Genomic DNA, 24,435 nt, shown 5'->3' with positions numbered 1-24,435 from the left:
CTCACCCAAGGATATTTTTTCCATTGATCTTTAGAGTGGAAGGGAGGGACAAAGGAAGGGGAAGAAAGAGAGAAACATCGATGTAAAACACAGGAATTGTTTGCCTCCTGCATATGCCCTGACCAGTCTAGGATGAAACCTGCAACCCAGCTATGTCCCCTTCACCAGGAATCAAACCTGCGACCCTCTGGTGCACGGGCTGACACTCTAACCACTTAGCAACACTGGCCAGGGCTCCTTTGCAGTTTTTAATTTGATGTAGTCCTTTTTTCCCCCTTCATTGCCTGTGCTTTTAGTGTCATATCCAAGAAATCATTGCAAAATCCAACTTCCTGTTTTACAGTTTTAGCTATTAGAGAATTTTAATTGTAACATTCTAAACATTTTAAGAATTTCTTTTGTGACAGACTACGTCAGATTCCTCTTCACCTTATGCAGTACCCAGCCCGAGCCATAAAGGTTCTATTGGCAGGATTTAAACCTCCCTTAAAAGATTCAGGAAAGACAAGAATACCATATTGTCCCAAATGGAGCATGGAAGCTTTGTGGGCTATGATAGACTGTCTTCAAGGAAAACAACTTTATGCTTCTTCCATGGTAAATATCTGTCTTAATTTGCCAAAATCCTTTTCAAGCTATTTCTAGGGTCCCTATTAACTTTCTAAAGTGCTTTCTATCTGTTCAACTCTGGTTGCAAAAATGCTTTAATTAAGGTACATAAAGCTGTAAATACTATTGGATTAATTTTAAGACTTACTAAAATGTCTTAGTGATGTTATGACTAAGATAAAAGTGATCAAGTCTGTATAATCAAGGAACTGATGAGTCAATAAGGAAAACATGCAAACCACTAATTAATGAGGCAGAATGAAGTAAGTCCTGTAAGATAAGCTAACTTTGGGGCGGGGGCAGTATAAGCAGCAGAAATAATGGGGATATGCTATTGAGCTCCTCCTTAGTAGGCACTCCAGTACTTACATTGAAAAGTAGGTCAGGGAAGTGACATTCACACTGCATCCTAGCAGATGAGTAGGAAAGACCAGAGGGGGATTCTGATCAATCATAGAAAGGCTTGAATTTTACTAATATCATAACTATACTCATTTTGGATTATGTGATGCAGTAGAATCTATATCAAAATAAAAAACTTAAGGTGGTGGTTGGTGTAAATGTGCTTTCTTCTTTAGAGGTTAGCATGTCATAAAGGGCAGCCCATAGGCAGAATCCAGCCTGCATGCATGTTTTATATAGTGCTGTCTTAAAACTGGAAAATTTTACCCCCCTCCCCCAAAAAAGTCTATACTTCTGACTTCTAAGTATTATAAAGTAAAGGAACCCTAGCTCTCCCTTCCGAATGGCAGTCAGAGGTGCAGCAACAACCCTTTTATTTTTATTTATTTATTTATTTTTTAAATATATTTTATTGATTTTTTACAGAGAGGAAGGGAGAGAAATAGAGAGTTAGAAACATCGATGAGAGAGAAACATCGATCAGCTGCCTCTTGCACATCTCCTACTGGGGATGTGCCCGCAACCCAAGTACATGCCCTTGACCAGAATCGAACCCGGGACCTTTCAGTCCACAGGCCGATGCTCTATCCACTGAGCCAAACCGGTTTCGGCAGCAACAACCCTTTTAGATGGAAACATTCTCTTCAATTCATCCCAACCCTCACATTGTTGTTTCACCCAAACTTCTGATTTGGGGACCCAAGATTTTGGGATTCCTGATGTTTTGGTCGTGACAAGAATGAGGTTTTAATGAAACAGTGCTGTGAACTAGAACGTGTTTTTCGAAACAAACAAACAAACAAACAAACAAACAAACAAAAAACCTGTATGTATCCAGCTCCTATCTGTGCAGAATGGTGTAAATAGCTTGTACAGTTTCTCTCAAGAAACCCCTGAAAGAAACAGGGCAAGTGAGTATTCTTAGAGATACATATTTATTCACCTCTGTCAAAGTTTGGTCAGTTTCTACATAGAGGTATAATGCTTAATGTGTAGAATGTAAATAAATTTTAACAAGAGTAGTAGGGTTTTTTAAGCCTGTTGGCTCAATCTAGGAAAAGTTTGTGGAGGAGTTTCATTTTAAATAAAGTAGAAGGATGAAAAAAAAAATATGATTAGTAGGAAACCATTATATGCCTTTTAAAAGTACAGAGTATAAATCATAAATAAGCTTGAGAATGTGTTTTCCTCCCTGCCAGACGTAGGAGGGGAAAGGCAGCAAAGACATTATTGTGTTTTCTTGACAACTGCTTCTTAATTTTAGGCTCGGGCACCAGAACAAATAGTGACACTGTATGAAGATGAACAGTATCCAGTTCATATGTCATTAGTAGAAATGGGGCTCGCAGAGCGAGATGAATGATGTAAGTGTGACTTGTTTACCTGTATAGTTGGCATAAAGTAGGTGACTAGTATAGACAAAATTAAGGCTAAGTTGCCCATAAAGGCACCTTTAGACTTTTCTTGATTTCTCAAAGGAATGGCAACAGAGCTCAGTAAGAGCTTTGTCTTTATCCATTCACATAAAGTAACAAGTGATTCAGGAACTAGACTTGAACATTAACATTAAGCAAAGGTTTAAATAACACACATTTTGTTTTTCAGGTATACAGCCCAGGAGAAAGTTTTCTGTTGTATGTAGACCATTTCAGGCTTGTTTTTCTTTACTTGTTCTGCAATAATGGTGGCTCCCTATTTTCCCCCTACCATGTTGAATTGTTATTGTTTGGAAAATAGTTAATAAATATTTGCTTTCAAAAATTTTGTATTCCTATAATTTTGAAATATTTTAGACCCATGGGGAAAAGACATTTTAGTTCCGTTTATAATTAATGTATATTAGAAAAGATATTATCAGTACAGTTGTGGGCACATGTAGTACCCCTTCTCCATTCTCTTCCCTGTAGAGGTGAACACTACTATGAATTGGGTGTTTATCATTCTTATATAGATCTTTATAATTTTTTACTGTCTATGAATGCATCCCTAAACAAAGTGTTACTCTGTATATTTTTAAATGTGTGCAGTGCCACACAATTACCGTTACTTTCCTATTTTATTTCCGTTGTTTATCCGTATTGGTATATTTTATTCACTTTATTATGTCCATCTGTGTACATAATTTATTCTGTTGCTAGATATTTTTAAGTTGTTACCAGTTTTTTCTCAGTTACAAGTATTCTTCTGTAGGAGCCCTTGTGTACATGTGGGTGGTTTTCTAGTGTATTAGTAGTACAAGGTCATGGATAATTGCTTTCCAAAAGGGGATTTTACCAGTTTACTCCATCATGAGTTCTTTACCAACACATGCTGTGGCCAGACAATTATTTGCAGTGTATGGTACAAGTATTAAAAGGTAGCCCATTATAGTCACTTATTTGTTCATATCCTTTGTCCATTTTTCTATTGAATTGTTTGTAATTATCTTACTGATTTGTAGGATTCTTTATACATTCTGGATATTGAATCCTTTGTCAAGTATATGTATCTTTTCTGAGTTTGTGGCTTATTACTATTTTTTGTGGCATTTAAAAAAATATTTTTATTGATTTGAGAAGGGAGAGGGAGCAAGAGATAGAAACATCAATGATGAGAGAGAATCATTGATTGGCTGCCTCCTGCATGCCCTCTACTGGGGATGTAGCCCACAACCCGGGCATGTGCTCTTACAGGAAATCAAACGGTGACCTCCTGGTTCATAGGTCAACGTTCAACCACTGACCCACACTGGCCAGGCTTTGGAATCTTCCTGTCACTTTTTTGTGGCTTTCTATGTCTTATTTAAAAATCCTTCTCCCCCTGGCCCATGTGCTCAGTGGTTAGAGCATTGGCCATCACACCAAAGGGTCACGAGTTCAATTCCTGGGTTGCAGGTTTTATCCCCAGTCAGGGTGCATGTGGGAGCCAACCAATGGATGTGTCTCTCTCAAATCGATGTTTCCCTTTCTTTTTCCCCCACCACTTCCACTCTCTCTAAAAAATCAATGGAAAAAATATCCTCACATGAAGGATTAACAAACAAAAACAAAACAATTCTTCTCTATCCTGAGGTAATATATCTTTTATTTTCTTTGAAAAGTTTTCACCATATTAATTTCTTAAATCACCTGAAATTAATACATTAAGCTTTAAAAAAAAAAGTCATTGCAGCCCTGGCCAAGTTGCTCAGTTGGTTGGAACGCCATCCCCACCCGTGCACCAGGCCTCTATCCTATATAGTAAAAGGGTAATATGCCTCCCAGCACCGGGATCAGTGGAGCCGCGAGGCCTCCCAGCACTGGGATCAGCGGAGCTGAGAGGCCTCCCGGCACCGGGATCAGTGTGACGAGGCAGAGCCCAAACCCCCTGATCGCTCTGCGGCTCTGTGTGTGACAGGGGGCGGGGCCACAACCTCCCTACCCGCCCTGCTCTGTTCGTGACAGGGGAAGGCACCCCAACCCCCTGATCAGCCCTGCTCTGTGCCTGATAGGGGGGAGCTCCCCAACCCCCTGATCGCCCTGCCGCTCTGTGTGTGACAGGGTGCGGCGCCCCAACCCCCACCCCCACAGGCCCTGCTCTGTGTGTGACGGGGTAGAGCCATAACCTCCCCATTGGCCCTGCCCTGAGTGTGAGAGTGGCGGTGCCCCAACCCCCTGATCCGCCCTGCTCTGTGCGTGACAGGGGGCAGCGCCCCAACCCCCTGATTGGCCCTGCTCTGTGTGTGACAGGGGATGGTGCCCCAACTCCCCTATAGGCTCTGCTCTGTGCGTGACGGGGGAGCTCCCCAACCCCCTGATCGACCCTGTTCTGTGCGTGACAGGGTACGGAGCCCCAACCCCCCCTGATGGGCCCTGCTCTGTGAGTGACAGGGGGCAGCGCCCCAACCCCCTGATCGGCCCTCCTCTGTGCGTGACAGGGGGTGGCGCCGCAACCTCCCCATCGACCCTGCCTTGAGTGTGACAGGGGCCGGTGCCCAACCCCCCAATCGGCCCTACCCTGAGCGTGACTGAGGGTGGCATTGCAACCTCCCGATCCGCCCTGCTCTGTGCATGACAGGGGCAGCGCCCCAATTCCCCAATCAGCCCTGCTCTGAGCCCGACCAGGGGCTGCACCTAGGGATTGGGCCTGCCCTCTGCCACCCGGGAGCAGGCCTAAGCCAGCAGGTTGTTATCTCCCGAGGGGTCCCAGACTGCGAGAGGGCACAGGCCGGGCTGAGGGACCCCCTTCCCCCCCTGAGTGCACAAATTTTTGTGCACCGGGCCTCTAGTATATATATAAAAGGCCAGCGACTGGAATGGCAGAACGACCAGTGGCTATGACGTGCACTGTGGCAGCCAACCAGCCTGATCCAGGCCCCAATCAGCCCCCAACAATCCAATCGGGCGGGGCTGGCCGCCAACTGCTCACAGCCCCTCCCCCTGACCGGCCCCACCCCCGATCACCCTCCCACCCTGGTCAGGGGTGGGGCCGGCTGGCCAACTGCCTGCAGCCCCTCCCCCACACTGGCCCAATGGGCCCCCATCAGGGCAGGCCGGCCGGACCCCACCCGTGCACGAATTCGTGCACCAGGCCTCTAGTAGGTCATAACATATAGGCACCTGTAGCCAATCAGCTATGCCCCCTCCAGTCTCAAGTGTTACATTTTGACCAGTTACAGTGTAACTACTCATTATAACTGCTTTCTCTTCACTCAGTTCATCTGTCCTCAAAGAATGAACTTTTACCTATTTTCTTTCTCATTTCATTACAATTAAAGAACCTCTGTAACAGATAAAATGCTTTAATTTTTGTACTAATTATACCTAGTAATATTTTGACTAGTAAAATGCTTACTCGTGTAGATTTTCTGTACAAGTCCTTGTTCTGTGGCTAATGTCGTGGAAACGCTATGCAATATTGTGTATCTTGTACTTTTTTTTAAAAAAATCCTCACCTGAGGATATATTTGATTTTTTTAGAGAAGATGCGCCACCCAGCTGGGCATACTTGTTTTTTTTTTTTTTTTAATAAGGATCTCCAACCAATAAAAGCACCTACTTATTTTTAAAGTTTATACAGTTTATAACAATAATAGTCTTTCCTTAGGTGTTAACAGAGTAGGAGAATTAAAAATGAAAGCTGTCCTTATACATTTCAAACATTATGAAAAGCTATACATTTTATTTTATATTCAAACAATCTTTTTCATTTATATATACACACACACTACATATATATAAATTAAACCACAAAATCCACAAGAAATGTACATTTTTAACAAGAAATCAAGTTAGTGTTATTTCATGATTACTCACACCCACAGGATTATTACAATTTTGTATCTATTAGAACATTACCATCCTTGTCTTTAACTCTTACTCGACCAGATGTGTATTTTGTTTCTTGATGACCATTTGCATAGACAGTTTTAACAGTGCCATCTGGATACTCCCGTCTCTTGAACTGGGCAGTGTGTAGTTCTCTCTGGCCATTATTAAACTCTATGATTTTTCTGCCATCTCTGTAAATTTAAAATAGAATTTAATTTTGTATCCCTTTCTCTGCACAAATCTTCTTTGCAAATTCTTCCAGTATTCCTGCTATAGGGGGATAATTCCAGTTATCAGATTAGCACTTAAATGTATCCATAAAAAGCTTTTTTAAAATGATGCATTCACCACAAAATGCTTAGGTTTGTTTTGTTTTTTAATTAATATGTATTCTGCCTTTAAGAAAACTAGGCACTGTATTAAAATATGGCTTTCAGTTTTGACATTATTCTTTACATAAAGTTAAAAGCCACCTGAGTGTTTGTTTGCATCAGGCCAGAGAAGGAAAAGGGCATGATCAGACCTGAAGCCAGTGATGAAGCAGAGTAAGGAAAATAGTTAATACCAAGTTGACTGCTTGACTGTGTGTCTGGAACATTCACACAGGGATATGAGTACAGAGGGAAAAAAAAATTGGCCAGGAGTTAATACCTGAAGACAGAGAGATGAGTCCAAGGAGTTTTCATAAACATTCAAAGTGTAATATACACATAAGATTTTCCCCCAGTTTAGGAACAAATTGCTATTTACTTAACACCAGATAAAGAATTCATGTTTCTACTTTTTTTGGGGGGGGGGGGGCAAGTTTATATCATAGAATTCAAGTTCAATGCATCTATGTGTTAGTTGTATTCATGTTAATGGGTGCTTAACTATCACTCTAGGTCCTGAAGTCTAGGAGAAGAAGGTTGACAGACCTTCACCATGGTTTGAATTAAAATGGTGATACATGATACTCATTACACTAAGAAGTCAGTTATAGAATTTTCTAACTTCTAGAAACTGGACATTCAAGGGTGTTGACTTTAAAGAATGGGGTCAGGGTGGCCAGAGGAGAAAAGTGCTTACAAGGTGACAAGAAGGTCATGAAAATGAAGACATAAGTGAAAGGAGAAAGTCTGGCTTAAACACGGCGGCCATTGTTGGATCATCCTTAAAACTGTCAGGGCAGCTTTTCCTTCTGGGTCTCATTCACTGTTTTCAAATTTCACCAAATTTATTTATAAACAACTAATTGCCATTCTTCTTTCCTAAAGTGCTGTATAGACTCTTTTTTCGTCTTGAGGATTGGTTTATATAATAGGATGTTTCTCTCAAACTAGTTCTAACTCCAAAAGGCTAAGAACACTTCTCATCTGCTATGTGTCTTTGCTCACTTCTAACTCACTGAAATTGTCAGTGATTTACACAAATGTTTAAAGATTTTATTTATTTACTAGAGGCCTGGTGCATGACATTTGTGCACTGGGGGAGGGGGTGGGTCCCCTCAGCCCAGCCTGCACCCTCTCACAGTCCGGGACCCCTTGGGGGATGTCCGCCTACAGGCATAGATCCCCCAAGGGGTCCTTAGCGCTGCTGCGGAAGTGGGAGAAGCTCCTACCACCACCACTGGCCATGAGCCCGGCTTCTGGCTGAGCGGTGCTCCCCCTGTGGGAATGCACTGAGCACCAGGGGGCAGCTCCTGAGTTGAGCATCTGCCCCCTGGTGGTCAATGTGTGTCATAGTGATCCGTCCTTCTGCCTTTCAGTCGATTTGCATATTAGGGCTTTATTATATAGGATTGTTAATCCTCACCCAAGGGTATTTTTTCCATTGCTTTTCAGAGAGAGTGAAAAGAAAGGTTTGGGGTAATGGGGGAGAGAAAAACATCAATGTGAGACACTTTGGTTGCTTCCCGCACACACCACAACCAGGGACAGGGAGAGAATCCACAACCCAGGTATGTGCCCTTGACTGGGAATTGAACCCCAGACCCTTCTGTAAGTAGGCAGACACTCTAACCACTGGGAAACATTTGCCATGACAAAATGTCTTAAGATTTTAAAAATTCAACTGGTAATAAAAGTTGAACCATGCAAACTAGAAAAATCTAGAAACAAATTTAACAGGTATCATACCGTTGTACTCTGACAATTGTACCATCTGGGAAAATGCTTTCTTCTTGTCCATCAGCAAATAAATTTTTGATAGTCTGGTCAGGAAACGTGATTTCTTTTCTTCCATCTGGAAAGTGTTTTTCTGTTTTAAAAAGGTTACTATAAATATTTTATTTTTAAAGGAAGGGCATAATTTAATAAGGAGAGGGCAGGGCAAGTTTTTACCTATTTGTCCACTTGAGAAATGCAAGACTTCTAGTCCTTCAGGGTAAGTGGTGTGAGTGGTCTGGGCGGCTGCGTAGTAGTAGATCTGTAAAGACACAGAGTCACTATGCCTTTTCTTCAGAGATGTTTACACTACAGATAAAACAAGCCCTGAGGAAACCTACCACTCTCTCATCTGGCATGACCTGCTTTACATCACCATTGAAGAAAGTGACAGTGACAGTCTTTCCATCTGCACTCACTTCTTTTCGAGTTCCATTTGGAAACAATATAACACAGCACCCATCCTTATAAACCTTCTCTATCTACAAAAAAGGAAAACATTATTAATATAAGATGTCCTCCTGAGACCATGTGACAAAATAGCCCTCATTCTCTTCCTAATTGCCTACTTTGAAATTTTTCATAAAAATATTAACTTTCCTTTTGAGAGAATGTTTTTCAACTCATAATCAACTTCACTTATCAACACATCACCATCTTTATTTCCCTTATTCCCTCAAACAAACTTCTTGGTGGAGCTTTTTAAAGTAAACTGCAGATACCACCTATAATCACTTCAATAAATACCAGTAATGAAAGGATTTTTATTAACATACTAAAACCATTATCACCCCTAACAAACTACCATTCCTTCACCATATAACCATCTACACTGTTTTTCCTAAATTCACAAAGGCTTTTTATAGTTCATTTGAATCAGGATCAAAACCAGGTCCACACACTTAGTTGCTATGTCTGAAATTTCAACAGCCACCCTCATGCCAATTGTTGAAGGAACTGCATCACTGAACAGGTATAATTTCCTACGTTCCAGATTTGGCTGCTTTCCCAAGATGGTATATCTAACATGTTTCTCTTTGCCCCTGTATTTCCTAAAAAACTAGGAGTTAGATAGAGGCTCGATTAACTTCTAGTTGAATTATTCTGACACGAATACTTTGTAGGTGCTGCTGTGAGCTTTCTATGGCCACAGCACTAACTGGGTCGCATCAGCCAGGTCTGCCATGAAGCCCATCAACCTTTCACCTAGGGTTTCCGAAGTCACTGATGACTGCTGCCTAGATCCTTTCCTTCATCAGAGGTGGAAATCTGATGATTCCTTAATTTTCTCATTCCCTTTCCATTTATTAGCTGGAATTCTTCTACAACATAAAGGCTTTCCTCATCAACAGTTTGTTTCTCTAAAGCAGAGTTTGTACAGGAAAAGTCTACCTATTACTTCCTTTTGAATTGTTCTTTGTCCTTCTCTCATTCCTCAAGACTAGCAATGAACTCTGGCCTTAAGATTAACTTCAATTAAAATGAATCAGATTAGAGTATTTGGAAAAGTTTTCCATAAAGCTGAGTAAAAATTCCCTTATCACCTCCCCAGGAACAAGCTCTGTTTATATCCTTTCCCTTCTCATTCTCTCTTCAAGTTGGAACACCCAGCCAGGCAGCAGCTTGCATGCTCACAACCTTTCCTAGGCACAGGGAGAAAACTGCAGGCTGACAATGGAAAGAGGCGCCTGGTCCAGGACACATTCAGGAAAGGCTGCAGGGAGGCTGAGGCTTTTAGCTGCGTACTGAGGAAGAATAAAGGGTTTGGACAAAGGGACTCTGTTCTTCCTTTTGCTGCATTTCTAAACTAGAAATGGCAACTAATGCATATTGTATATTCAGCATTTTTTAAAATATATATTTTTATTGATTACAGAGAGGGAGGGAGTGATAGAAACATCAATGATGAGAAACATCAATGATGAGAGAGAATAGGAAAGAATCATCAATCGGCTGCCTCCTGCATGCCCCCTACTGGGGATCAAACTGCAACCCTGGGCATGTGCCCTAACTGGGAATTGAAGTAACCTCCTGGTTCACAGGTTGACACTCAACCACTGAGCCACACCTGCCGGACTATATTGAGCATTTTTAGAGAAGTCCAAAGATTCAAGCTGAGGTCATGCCCCAAGGTATTAACATTTTTAAGCTCTATAAACAGTCTTAAAGATCAATTATTTTAGAATCTAAGTGTTTCAACTCTCTTTTAACCCATGTTTATTTTTTATAATATTTTTAAAATTCTAACCTTTCCATCAGGATGACTGATTTCTCCCTGAATTTCTTCTTTTTCCTCTTTTTCATCCTCCTCTTTATATTCAGGATCTGGGAAATCCACTGAGTCAATAGACTCCCTGGGTGTGGCAGTCTGTAAGGATAAGAGGCTCTCAGCTGTCTTGTAGGACAGCGGTTGCCAACCTTTCGGATCTCCCGGACCACCGGTTGGCGACCACTGCTGTAGGACATGTAATAACATTTCAAGCAGCTAAAATTGAAACATACTTCAAACAGCTAGATTCTACTATTATAGGATCTATGACCGGTGTTTGGTGTTATATAGAAAACATGTGCAATATAAAGTAAAAAGCCTCCTTTATAAGTCATTTAGAAACTTATGTCAGTTAACTAATTGACTTTAAGCCTAAGTCATGTTTGAATATATAAAAATATATTTACTTGTCCCTTATCCAAACTGCATAAGTCACGAGAAGGCACAGACTTGGATCTCCGAGATGGATTGCCTGTTAGAATATAATTGTCAGAGTTTTAATATTTAATTGAAAGTTTTAAATTAACATTATAGTTAAACACTTATTTAGTTCATATCCTTCTTTTGTGAAGTGCTGTTACTCATTAATTAAGGAAGTCTGAATATTTTTCTTTACTAATTCACAGGAGTTCATTACATAAGTTGAAATATTTATTCAGGTACTGAAGTCCTGAGTGACCAAGAAAGACAAAGACAGTATCTGTTCTCTGAGAGTTTATAATCAGAGGAAGTCATAGATACTCAACTAGCCTCACAGGCCCACAGGTATTGTGGAGACAACCATGAGGACTTCAGGTAGAGACTAGGTCTGAGGAACAGGTAATAGAATAAGACACAATAGAATTTGGCTTGAAAAATTAACTGATTATAAAATCTAGACCAAACAGATAATCTATAAATTTTTTAGATCATGATCAACAAACCAATCATATACTATACTAGAGGCCCAATGCATGAAAATTTGTGCAAGAGTAGGATTTCCTTCCCCCGGCTGCTGGCAGTGGCTTCCCTCCTCCAGCCACCGGCAGGCACCCGGGACCCAGGCTGCTGCTTTCTGGCCCAGGCTTCGTCCAGAAGGACATCCGGAATGACAACTGGAAGGATGTTTGGTCTAATTAGCATATTGCCCTTTTATTATTATAGCTTTGCAATATGTTATAAAATAAGCATATACACACACTACTGCCATCCTACCACAAACTAAGGTTAACTTTTAAAAATATATTAAAGTTCTAATATGTTCTTCCTATATGCCAACAGGCCATTGTAAGTATTCACAAATTTGAAGAGTTTTGAGCAAGTGCCAGATTCTGACTTACATGTTAAAAACTAGAATGTATGCTGGAAGCTCTGGGGAGAACAGACTAGAGAAGACTAGAGGTAGAGTCCAGAGAAGAGGCTGGTAGAAATGTGAGAGGGCTTATGTGGCATCCACTTTGATTCACAGGTCTCAAATGTTAGCAATTCGATATGGTTCAACCTACTTAATTCAGATAATACCAACATCAGAAGAATTACTTTAGGGATTGATGGAAGTGGGAGGTAAGGATAAAAGAAAAAAGGAATCAAGAAGTACAAATAGGTTTTTAGTTTGAGCAAACAGGTAGATGGTAGGCAAGGTTCTGGGGATAGGAGGAGTGCTCTTCAGACAGGATAAAAAAACTTCTTCCACCTGACAGGTGCAAAGTAAACTATACAGTTTGAGCTCTGTGCTACACCATTTCTAAATTTTACACCCACTTTCCATAGAAAAGACTAATATCCCCATTTTATAGGAGAGGAAATCAAAGTTGAGAGAGAGTTAAAGTGCTTGCCAAGGCTGTCAACTAATAAAACACTCCAACTAATCAAGCTATACCGGCCTGCACAGTTCAAACCCAAGTTTAAAGGACAACATTATTTTCAATTCACATTTGAAAATCCACTTATATGGAGAGCAGAATTAAGTTGTACATGGATGTTTTACTCCACAAGTGATTGGCCCGTAACTCTGTCAACTGAATAGAAATAATACAGTTAGAAGAGGAGAGGGACTAAGGTTTAAAAGAGTATAAAGAAAGCCAATGAGAGCTGTCAGGTTCCATTAGGCTAATATTTGAATAACTGGTATTTCCAAAGAAGAAAGGGAGAAGAAGGCAGACTGCTTATTTAATTTAAAGAAATTAGTTAATATTTAATTTTAAAAAATAATAGCTGAGAATTTCTCAAACCTAGGGAAGGACTTGGAGCTACAAGTCTACAAAGCTAGCACCATACAATCTCAAGCAAAAAAAACTTCTCCAAGACACATAATGAAACTGTCAAAAATCAATGATAATGAAAAACTCCTAGAAACAGCAAGAGGGAAAAAATAACCTATGTGGGAACCCTTAGGCCAGCAGCGGATTTCTCAGTAGAAACTCAAAAGGCAGCCCTGGCTGGTGTAGCTTAGTTAGTTGGGAGTGTAGTCCCATACACCAAAAGGTGGCAGGTTCGATTTCCAGTAAGGGCACATATCCAGGTTGCAGGTTCAATCATTGGTTAGGGTATGTGCAGGAGGCAACCAACTGAAATTTCTCTCTTTCTCTTTCTCTCTCTCTCTCTCCCCTTCCCTCCCTCCCTCCCCCCCCCCCCCCACTCTTCCTCTAAAATCCTATATGAGCGGTTCTCAACCTGTGGGTTGCGACCCCTTTGGGGGTCGAACAACCCTTTCACAGGGGTCGCCTAAGACCATCAGAAAACACATATATAATTACATATTGTTTTTGTGATTAATCACTATGCTTTAATTATGTTCAATTTGTAACAATGAAAATACATCCTGCATATCAGATATTTACATTACGATTCATAACAGTAGCAAAATTACAGTTATGAAGTAGCAACGAAAATAATTTTATGGTTGGGGGTCACCACAATATGAGGAACTGTATTAAAGGGTGGCAGCATTAGGAAGGTTGAGAACCACTGATTATTGTATAAAGATTAAAGGAAAAGTATTAAAAATAACTATAGTTAGTAAAATTCACTAACAAATACACAGCATAAAAGAGGTAAACTGTAATACCAAAACACAAAGGGAGGAGTAAAAGGGTGGACCCTTTATTGGAGCCTTTTAAAGGAGAAGGAAGCACAGTTGCTATCAGCACAAAACAAACTATCTCTGTATTATGTAAGCTTCATGGTAACCGCAAGCAAAAATCTAGAGTAGATCCATCAAACAACAAAAAAAGGAAAAACAGTATATATGATGGAAAAATCACTGATTTCAAAGATAAGCAGAAACAATGTAAATACGAAACAATTAGAAAGCAATTAATAAGATGGCAGTAAGTCCTTATATATCAACTAGAGGTCCGGTGCACAAATTCGTGCATGGGTGGGGACCCTCAGCCTGGCTGGTGATCAGGGCAAATCGGGGCCATGGGAGGTTGGCTGGCCGGGGAAAGGGGCTGCGGGAGGTTGGCCAGTGGGAGGAGGGGCCTGGGGGAGGTTGGCCAGCCAGTGGAGATTGGCTGTGATACTGGCCACCAGGGGGCAGCTCCTGCATTGAGCGTCTGCCCCCTGGTGGTCAGTGCACATCATAACGATTGGTCAACTGGTCATTCGGTGGCTTAGGCTTTTAAATATATACTAGGGGCCTGGTGCACAAAATTTGTGCGGTGGGGGTGGGGTGGACGGTGCAGTGTCCCTCAGCCTGGCCTGCACCCTCTCCAATCCAGGACCCCTCAGGGGATGTCTGACTGCCAGCAATTGGACATCCCTCTTGCAAACCGGGACCGCTGACTCCTAACTGCTCACCTGCCTGCCTGCCTGATCGCCCCTAACCGCCTCTGCCTGCTGGCCTGATTACCCCTAACCGCCTCTGCCTCGGCCCCCACCACCGTGGCTTTGTCCGGAAGGACGTCCTGACGACATCCAGTCTATCTGGTCTAATTAGCATATTACCCGTTTATTAGAATAGATAGACTGGAAACCCATTGCACAAGATTCGTGCACTGGGTGGGGGGGTCCCTCAGCCTGGCCTGCACCCTCTTGCAGTCCGGGATCCCTTGGGGGATGTCTGCCTGCCAGCTTATGCCCGATCTCCCGGGGATCAGGCCTAAGCTGGCAGTCAGACATCCCTCTCGCAGTCCGGGGCTCTTGCAGTCTGGGACCCCTCACTCCTTACCACCCGACGGCTGCACTCGCCAGCCATGAGCCTGGCCTCTGGCTGAGCTCAGCACTCTCCCTGTGGGAGCGCTGCTCAGCCAGAAGCCGGGCTCGCTGCTCCTTAGCGCTACATCGGAGGCAGGAGCGGTTCCCGCCACCACTGCTGCGTTCACCAGCCATGAGCCCGGCTTCTGGCTGAGCGGCACTCCCCTGTGGGAGCGCACTGAGCACCAGGGGGCAGCTCCTGCATTGAGTGTCTGCCCCTGGTGGTCAGTGCGCATCACAGTGATGAGCTGTTCCGCCATTCGGTCGATTTGCATATTAAGACTTTCATTATATAGGATAATCAACTAATGTAAATGGATCAGAGTCACCAATCAAAAGGCACAGAATTGCCCTGACCGGTTTGGCTCAGTGGATAGAGCGTCGGCCTGCGGACTGAAGGGTCCCGGGTTCGATTCCAGTCAAGGGCATGTACCTTGGTTGCGGGCACATCCCCAGTAGGGGGTGTACAGGAGGCAGCTGATCGATGTTTCTCTCTCATCGATGTTTCTAACTCTCTGTCTCCCTTCCTCTCTGTAAAAATCAATAAAATATATATTTTTTAAAAAAGGCACAGAATAGCTAGATGGGATTTAAAAAGCCATTAAGCCCAGTTGATGTGGCTCAGTGGTTGAGCAACCACCTAAGAACCAGGAGGTCACAGTTTAATTCCTGGTCAGGGCACATGCCTGGGTTTCAGGCTTGATCCCCAGTAGGAGGTGTGCAGGAGGTGGCCGATCAATGATTCTCTCTCATCATTGATGTTTCTATCTCTCTCTTCCTCTCCCTTCTTCTCTGAAATCAATTATATATATATATATAGTCATGAAAAGCAAAACTGTTGGTAAAAGGAGATTTTAACACCCCACTTTGCAATGGATAGATCATCCAGACAGAAAATCAACATGGAAATGTTGGAACTGAACCATACTTTAGACCAGTGGTCGGCAAACTGCGGCTCGCAAGCCACATGCGGCTCTTTGGCCACTTGAGTGTGGCTCTTCCACAAAATACCATGTGTGGGCGCATGCATACAGTGCGGTTGAAACTTCGTGGCCCATGCACAGAAGTCGGTTTTCGGCCTGGGTGAGTCTATTTTGAAGAAGCGGCATTAGAAGAAGTGGGGGGTGTCGGTTGGTCGGGCAACGGGAGATGCGGCATAGGTGGGCCGCGGGATACACAGCGCAGGGGAGGCACGCGGGATTCATGCACAAATTGAGTGAGCCAGTCAGTCAGCAGTCTCGTTGTGCAATGGTTAGTGCTTGTCACGTCTGCAAATCGTGCGTGGGTGACAAAAGTACCTACTCGAAGCATATAGAGAGGATGAACGAAAGGAGCTAGATGAAACAAGTATACAAGACGAGTGTGGATGGGAGAGTTGGAAGGGGTCAACCTCAGCGAACGTACCTCAATCAGACTGAGGACGTTTTTAGCAAAGGCCAGCTTAGGAGTACCCTAATTAAGTTAATAACAGTGTACCTACCTATATAGTTTAAGTTTAAAAAATTTGGCTCTCAAAAGAAATTTCAATCGTACTGTTGATATTTGGCTCTGTTGACTAATGAGTTTGCTGACCACTGCTTTAGACCAAATGAATTTAACAGACATATATAGAACATTCCATCCAACAGCAGCACAATACACATTCTCCTCAAGTACACATGGAATATTCACCAGGATAGATCAGATGATAGGACACAAAACAAGCCTTAGCAAATTTAAAAAGATTGAGATCATTTCATCTTTTCTGATCCCAATGGTATGTAATTAGTAATCAACAATAAGAGGAAAACTGGAAAATCTACAAACATGTGGAAGAAAACAACACACTTCTGAAAAACCAATGGGTCAAAGAAGAAATCAAAAGGGAAATTTTTTTAAATCTCAGAATAAAGGAAAATGGAAACACAACATACCAAAACCTATGGGTTGCTGCAAAAGTAGTTGTGAGAGGGAAGTTTATAATAATAAATGTGTATATTAAGAAATTAGGAAGATCTCAAACAACCTAACTTTACAACCCAAGGAATAAGAATAAGGACAAATTAAGCCCAGAGTTAGCAGAAGAAAATAATAAAGAGCAGAATGGAAATAAATGAGACCAGAAAAACAATAAGAAGGATCAACAAAATCTAAGAGCTGGTTTTCTGAAAAGATAAAACTGACAAACCTTTAGCTAACTAAGAAGAAAAACTCAAATATATAAAATTAGAATTGAAAGAGGAGACATTACAACTGATACTACATAAACATATCGGGATCATAAGTGACTACTGTGAGCAATTATATGCGAAGATAGCTGAGAAAAAAAGTGAAAACACTCCTAGAAACAAGGGACAATCCTGCCAAGACTGAATCAGGAAGACAGAAAACCTGAACAGAACGAGTAAAGACATTGAATCAGTAATTAAAAACCTCCCAACACAGAAAACCTTAGGACCAGACAGCTTCACTGGTGAATTCTACCAAACATTTAAAGAACTAATGCCAATCCCTTTCAAAATCTTCCAAAAAATTAAAGATGAGGAACATTTCCAAACGTACTCTACAAGACCAGCATTACCCTGTAACCAAAGCCAAATAAGGACAGAATAAGGACACAATAGCCCTCATGAAATTCTCAACAAAATATTAGCAAACCAAATTCAAGAACATATTAAAAATATTATAGACCATGACCAACTGAGATTTAACCTTGGGATGCAAGGATGGATCAACATATGCAAATCAATTAAGTGTAACATAGCACATTAATAGAATGAAAGATAAAGGGCACATGATCACCCTGGCCAGCATGGCTCAGGGATTGAGTATGGACCTATGAACCAGGAGGTCATGGTTCAATTCCCGGTCAGGGCATATGCCCGGGTTGCGGGTTGCAGGCTCAATGTAGCCGATCAATAATTCTCATCATTGATGTTTCTATCTCTTTTTCCCTCTCCCTTTCTCTGTGAAATCAAAATTATATTTAAAAATTTTAAAAAAAATTTAAAACCCCACAATTATCTCAATATATGCAAGGGAAAAAAGCATTTGACAAAATATAACATAGTTTCATTAGAAGGAACCTCAACAGACTGTGTATAGAAGAAACACACCTCAATATGGTAAAGGCCATATCAAACAAACCCACACCTAATATATTCAATTATGAAAAATAAAAAGGTTTTCCAAGGACCTTGTATGCATATATGCATGGCCCATGAACACATACAATGGGACAGTGAGGGTCTGGGACAGGGAGCGGGGGCGGGCCAAAGGGGGTCAATGAGAAAAAAGGGGACATATGTAATACTTTCAACAGTAAAGAATTATCTACACTAATAAAAGAGAAACATGCAAATTGGTGTCACTCCACTATGCCCACCAGCCAATCAGACCGACTATGCAAATTAACCCAACAAAGATGGCGGTTAATTTGCATACAAAGGCACAGAACAAAGACTGAAGCCAAGCCTCGCTGTGGCCGCAACAGAGAAGCCTAGTCTCGAGGCTTGGCTTCTCCGCTGCGGCCGGACCAAAGGCCTGGGTCCCGGGTGCTGGAGGAAAACCGGTGCCAGCAGCCAGGGGAAGGAAGGCCTATTGCGTGAATCTTCGTGCAACAGGCTTCTAGTTAAAAATAAAGTGCCTGACAAAAGAAAAAATAATGAAAATTTTTCCTCTGAGATCAGGAATAGGATAAGGATGCCCACTCTCATCACTTTTAATTCAATACTACAGGCCCAGTGAATGAAATTCGTGCACTTACGGGGCGTCCCTCAGCCTGGCTGTGCCCTTTTACAGTCTGGGAGCCCTCGGGCCTAAGCCGGCAGTCAGACATCCTTAGCATTTCCGTGGAGGCGAGAGAGGCTCCCACCACTGCCACTGCGCTCGCCAGCCATGAGCCCAGCTCTGGCTGAGCAGCACTCCCCCTATGGGAGTGCACTGACCACCAAGGGGCAGTTTCTGCATTGAGCTTCTGCCCCCTGTGGTCAGTGTGCATCACAGCAACTGGTTGTTCCACCACTCGGTCGATTTGCATTTTTATTATATAGGAATAGAGGCCTGGTACACGAAATTCGTGCACGGGAGAGGGGGTTTCCTCAACCCAGCCAGCACCCCCTCGCAATCTGGGACCCCTCAGGGGATGTCTGACTTTGGGATTGGGCCTAAACTGGCAGTCAGACAGCCCTCTTGCAATCCAGGACTGCTGGCTCCTAATTGCTCTGCCTGCCTGATCGCCCCTAACCACTCTGCCTGCCTGCCTGCCTGATCACCCCTAACTGCTTGCCTGCCTGCCTGATTGCCCCTAACCACCTCTGCCTCGCCCCCACCACTGCAACTTCATCTGGAAGGATGTCCGGAATGATGTCCGGAAGGTCGTTCAGCTTTCTGGTCTAATTAGCATGTTATGCTTTTATTATTATAGACTAGAAGCCCGGTGCACAAAAATTTGTGCACTCGGGGGGATCCCTCAGCCCGGCCGATGACCTCTTGCAGTCTGGGACTCCTAGGGAGGGTGTCCACCTGCTGGCTTAGGCCCACTCCCTGGGGGATCGGGCCTAAGCTGGCAGTCAGACATCCCTCTGGCAGCCCGGGAGCCCTCGGGGGATGTCCACTTGCCAGCGGAGAGCAGGACTAAGCTGCAGTCGGAAATTCTTAGTGCTGCTGAGGAGGCAGGAGAGGCTCCCGCCACCACCGCTGTACTGGCAGCCATCAGCCTGGCTTGTGGCTGAGCAGAGCTTCCCCTGTGGGAGCGCACTGACCACCAGGGGGCAGCTCCTGCATTGAGCATCTGCCCCCTTGTGGTCAGTGTGTGTCACAGTGAACAGTCATTCTAAGTTGTTCTGCTGTTAGTGTCAGTTTGGATATTACCCTTTTATTATATAGGATAGAGGCCTGGTGCATGGGTGGGGGCCGGCTGGTTTGGCCTGAAGGGTGTCCCGGATCAGGAGGGGGTCCTGCTGGGGTGCCTGGCCAGCCGGGGTAAGGGGCTGATGGGTGTTTGCAGGCTGGTCACACCCCCTTCAGAGTGGGGGTCCCCACTGGGGTGCCTGGCCAGCCTGGGTGAGGGGCTGATGGCTGTTTGCAGGCTGGTGAAGCCCCTCCCCCCAGTGGGGACCCTCACCCCATGGAGGTTTGGCCAGCCTGGGTGAGGGGCTGATGGCCGTTTTCAGGCTGGCCACACCCCCCTGGTGATGGAAGCTCCCAGCCTCCCCTTTTTTTCTTTTTTATTCTGGGATTTATTCACCTTTTATAACTGAAACTTTGTAGCCTTGAGAGGAGCTCAGAGCTGGCCAGGGCAGGTGGGAGGGAAGCTTGGCTTCCTCCATTACCAAGGGCAACCCACTCCTGCTCGCTCCAACTTCGTGGCCACGGCTGGCTGAAAGCAGGTATGTGGGGTTTATTTACCTTCTATAATTGAAACTTTGTTGCTTTGAGTGGAGCTCAGAGCCGTCGCGGCAGGCGGGAAGCTTGGCTTCCTCCATCATTGGGGCAACCAACCTCCTGCTTGCTCCAGCTCCGTGGCTGCCAGCCGCCATCTTGGTTGGGTTAATTTGCATATAGTCGCTCTGATTAGCTGGTGGGTGTGGCATAAGGCATAGAAAAGGTACAGCCAATTTGCATGTTTGTCTTTTATTAGTGTAGATAGTACTGGAAGTCCTAGGTATAGCAATCAGGCAAGACAAAGAAAAGGCAACCACATTGGAAAGGAATAAGTAATATTGACATTAGTTGCAGATTATGTGTTCTTGTATACAGAAAATCCCAAAGATTCCATCTACACTAATAAAAGAGAAAAATGGTAATTGGCATACGACGCTACCCTTTTCATTGGCTAATCAGGGCTATATGCAAATTAACTGCCAACTAAGATTGGCAGTTAACTGCCAACAAGATGGCGGTTAATTTGCATATGTAGGCACAATGCAGGGAGGTGAAAGGGAAAGCAGGAAGAAGCCCCCTGCCACTGACAGTGATCAGAAACCCAGGGGGGAGCTAAACCCTGGGGCCGCCTTTGCCCTGCCCCCCAGCCATGATCGGAGAATCAGGCGCCTTTGCCGCCCTGGCCAGTGATAGCAGGAAGTAGGGGTGGAGCCAGCGATGGGAGCTGGGCACGGTCGAAGCTGGCAGTCCCAGGAGCTAGGGGTCCCTTGCCTGGGCCTAAAGCGGAGCCCACGGTCGCGGGGTTACTGCCACTGCGGGTCCCCGCTGCCCAGGCCGGACGCCTAGGCCAGAGGCGTTAGGCCTGGGCAGGGGCAGAGCCTGCAACCGCGGAGAGCTGGGGGTCCCCTGCCCAGGCCTGACACCTCTGCCAGAGGCCTCAGGCCTGGTCAAGGGGCCTGTCCGGTGATTGGTGATCGGAGGGTGATGAGGATCAACTCCTCTGGCCAAGGCATCAGGCCTGGGTGGGGGGTGGAGCCGGGGATTGGGGGGATATGATGGTCCCCTTGCCCAGGCCTGAAGCCTGGGTCAGAGGAATCAGGCTTGGGCGGGGGGTGGAGCAAGCGATCAGAGTGAGATGGGGGTCCCCTGCCCAGGCATGATTCCTGGGCCAGAGGCCTCAGGCCTGGGCGGGGGTCAGAGCCAGTGAATGGGGGGGAGATGGGGGTCCCCTGTCCAAGCCTGACACCTCTGGTGGAGGCGTCAGGCCTGGGCAAGGGGCTGATCAGGCGATCGGAGGGTGATGGGGGTCTACGCCTCTGGCCAAGGCATCAGGCCTGGGCAAGGGCAGAGCCAGCAATCGGAGGGGTCTGGGGGTCCCCAGCCCAGGCCTGACGCCTGGGCCAGACGCATCAGGCCTGGGCTGGGGGCAGAACCAGTGATGGGGGGAAATGAGGGTCCCCTGCCCAGGCCTGACACCTCTGTCAGAGGCGTCAGGCCTGGGCAAGGGGCCGATCCTGCGATTGGAGGGTGATGGTGGTCAACGCCTGAGGGCTCCCAGTATGTGAGAGGGGGCAGGCTGGGCTGAGGGACACTCCCCCCCACACACACACACACCCAGTGCACGAATTTCGTGCACCGGGCCCCTAGTTTAAAAATAAAAATAAAAAACCTGTTGGAACTAATCAATGAATTCCAGTAAAGTTGCAGTATATAAAATCAACATACAGAAACTAGTTGCAGAGTTTGCAGCTCTGTGGAACCATAACAGACACACTCAGGGGGAAGACTCAGTGAGCACCAAAGCCCCATTGAAGCAAGTCTAGCCCCAGAGGGGTGTCTCCAGCACAGAAGTCCTCCCACTGCAGACACAGCTGATTCTCACAGCCAATTGGCCTGGAGGTCAATTCCTCACAGTGATAACTACAACAATCAAAGCTTAATTACAACAAGACTGTGCACAAAGCCCACAAGGGGTTGCACCAAGAGTGTCTACCTCAGGTAATTGGGACACTTAGCACAGAAAGGAACTCTATCAACACAGCGAAGCATAAAAAATGCTGAGACAAAGAAACAGTACACAAACAACAAAATTGGAGGAAAGCAAACTGCTGGATATAGAGTTCAAAACCACACTTTTAAGGTCTTTAAAGAACTGTCTAGAAGCCGCCGATAAACTTAATAAGGCCCTCGAAAAGACTGGTGAGACCGCCGATAAATGTAGTGAGATCTTCAAGAAGACTGGTGAGACGGCCGATAAATGTAGTGAGATCCTCAAGAAATCTAATGAGACCCTCGATGTTGTGATAAAGGACCAACTAGAAATTAAGCATACACTGACTGAAATAAAGAACATTATACAGACTCCCAACAACAGCCCAGAGGATCGCAAGAATCAAATCAAAGATTTGAAATACAAAGAAACAAAAAACACCCAACCAGAAAAGCAAAATGAAAAAAGAATCCGAAAATACGAAGGTAGTGTAAGGAGCCTCTGGGACAGCTTCAAGTGTACCAACATCAGAATTATAGGGGTGCCAGAAGAAGAGAGAGAGCAAGATACTGAAAACCTATTTGAAGAAATAATGACAGAAAACTTCCCCTACCTGGTGAAAGAAATAGACTTACAAGTCCAGGAAGCGCAGAGAACCCCAAACAAAAGGAACCCAAAGAGGACCACACCAAGACACATCATAATTAAAATGCCAAGAGCAAAAGACAAAGAGAGAATCCTAAAAGCAGCAAGAGAAAGAAACCCAGTTACCTACAAGGGAATACCCATACGACTGTCAGCTGATTTCTCAACAGAAACTTTGCAGGCCAGAAGGGAGTGGCAAGATATATTCAAAGTGATGAATACCAAGAACCTACAACCAAGATTACTTTATCCAGCAAAACTATCATTCAGAAGTGAAGGCCAGATAAAGAGCTTCACAGATAAGAAAAAGCTAAAGGAGTGCATCACCACCAAACCAGTATTATATGAAATGCTGAAAGGTATCCTTTAAGAAGAGGAAGAAGAAGAAAAAGGTAAAGATACAAATTATGAACAACAAATACACATCTATTAACAAGTGAATCTAAAAATCAAGGGAATAAATAATCTGATGAACAGTAAAAAAAAAAAAAAAAAAACTAGTTGCATTTCTTTCCAGTAAAAATGAAACATTTGAAAAATAATAATACCATTTACAACAGTACCAAAACCAAAAAACTACCTAGAAATAAATTTAGTCAAGGAAGTAAAAGATCTATAAGGTGAAAACTACAGACTGTGTTGAAGGAAATAAAGAGACACAAATGGAAAGACATCTCATGTTCCTGGATCAGAACAATCAATATGGTTAAAATGGCAATACTATCCAAAGCCCTCTTTAGATTCAATGTAATCCAGATCAAAGTTCTAATAGAAGGAGAAAGAGAAAAGAAAAAAAACCCTCCTAAACTTTGTATAGAACCATAAAAGATCCTGAATAGCTAAAGCCAGCCAACCAGAGAACAAAGAACCAAGCCAGAGGCATAACAATTCCTGATTTCAAACTATATTACAAAGCTATACTATTTAAAACAGTGTGCTAGCACCATAAAGAGAGACAGACACAACAAAAACCAGAGCGCCCTCTGTAGTAAAATTATCTGAGCATGTTCTTTTCTGCTGAAGTCTGTGATCAAAGGAAAATAATGCTGTTATAATTGCTTACTGCTCTCTGAAATGAAAGGGCCATAGCAGACAGGACTGAAAAGGCATCCAGTCTTCCCGCTTTGGTACCCTGGGAAACAAGGCCAGGGAAGCAGCACAGCTCCGCCCCACCAGAGAGGAGGGCTCCAGAGCCTCACTCGGGAGGCCTGGCTCTCATTCTCAAGCTTCCTTTGCTCAAAGAAAGCAACTCGCGTTTGTAAATGACAGGGTTTTTTTTCTTACTATGTCTGTAACTTTTTCTAAGTAAATGCAGCATGTAATGGTATCTTAAAGTGTGTTCCTATGTGATGATTTTGTACAGAGTTGTTATGAATTTTTATTTCAAAATATAAATTCTAACAAAATTTTAAAAAGAGAGAGAGAGAGAGAGAGAGAGAGAGAGAGACCAATGGAGCATAAGAGAGAGACCAGAATTAAACCCCCACAGGTATGGTCAACTAATACATAACAAAAGAGCCAAGAACATTCAACGGGGAAAGGGCAGTC

The 24,435-nt window shown here is 43.8% G+C and overlaps 2 protein-coding genes across 6 annotated transcripts in view; one reads left to right on the top strand and one right to left on the bottom strand.

Moving 5' to 3' along the window:
* RNF17 (ring finger protein 17) overlaps positions 1–2,417 on the top strand; it is a 157,168-nt gene extending 154,751 nt beyond the window's left edge. For both annotated transcript variants that reach the window (XM_059684174.1, XM_059684175.1), the window contains exons 34-35: positions 408–597; positions 2,276–2,417. In XM_059684174.1, coding sequence (XP_059540157.1) covers positions 408–597; positions 2,276–2,374 — 289 coding nt within the window. In that variant the 3' untranslated portion in view covers positions 2,375–2,417. The remainder of the gene's footprint in view (positions 1–407; positions 598–2,275) is intronic.
* A 3,823-nt stretch (positions 2,418–6,240) lies between these two features.
* CENPJ (centromere protein J) overlaps positions 6,241–24,435 on the bottom strand; it is a 110,470-nt gene continuing 92,275 nt past the window's right edge. For all 4 annotated transcript variants that reach the window (XM_059684162.1, XM_059684164.1, XM_059684165.1 and 1 more), the window contains 6 exons: positions 11,120–11,184; positions 10,692–10,811; positions 8,785–8,925; positions 8,621–8,705; positions 8,417–8,537; positions 6,241–6,490 (listed from right to left, as the gene is read on the bottom strand). In XM_059684162.1, the coding sequence (XP_059540145.1) occupies positions 6,298–6,490; positions 8,417–8,537; positions 8,621–8,705; positions 8,785–8,925; positions 10,692–10,811; positions 11,120–11,184 (725 nt within the window). In that variant the 3' untranslated portion in view covers positions 6,241–6,297. The remainder of the gene's footprint in view (positions 6,491–8,416; positions 8,538–8,620; positions 8,706–8,784; positions 8,926–10,691; positions 10,812–11,119; positions 11,185–24,435) is intronic.

The sequence above is a fragment of the Myotis daubentonii genome, chromosome 2 (assembly GCF_963259705.1).
Source record: "Myotis daubentonii chromosome 2, mMyoDau2.1, whole genome shotgun sequence".
NCBI lineage: Eukaryota > Metazoa > Chordata > Mammalia > Chiroptera > Vespertilionidae > Myotis > Myotis daubentonii.
This window is presented reverse-complemented; position numbering and strand designations above follow the sequence as displayed.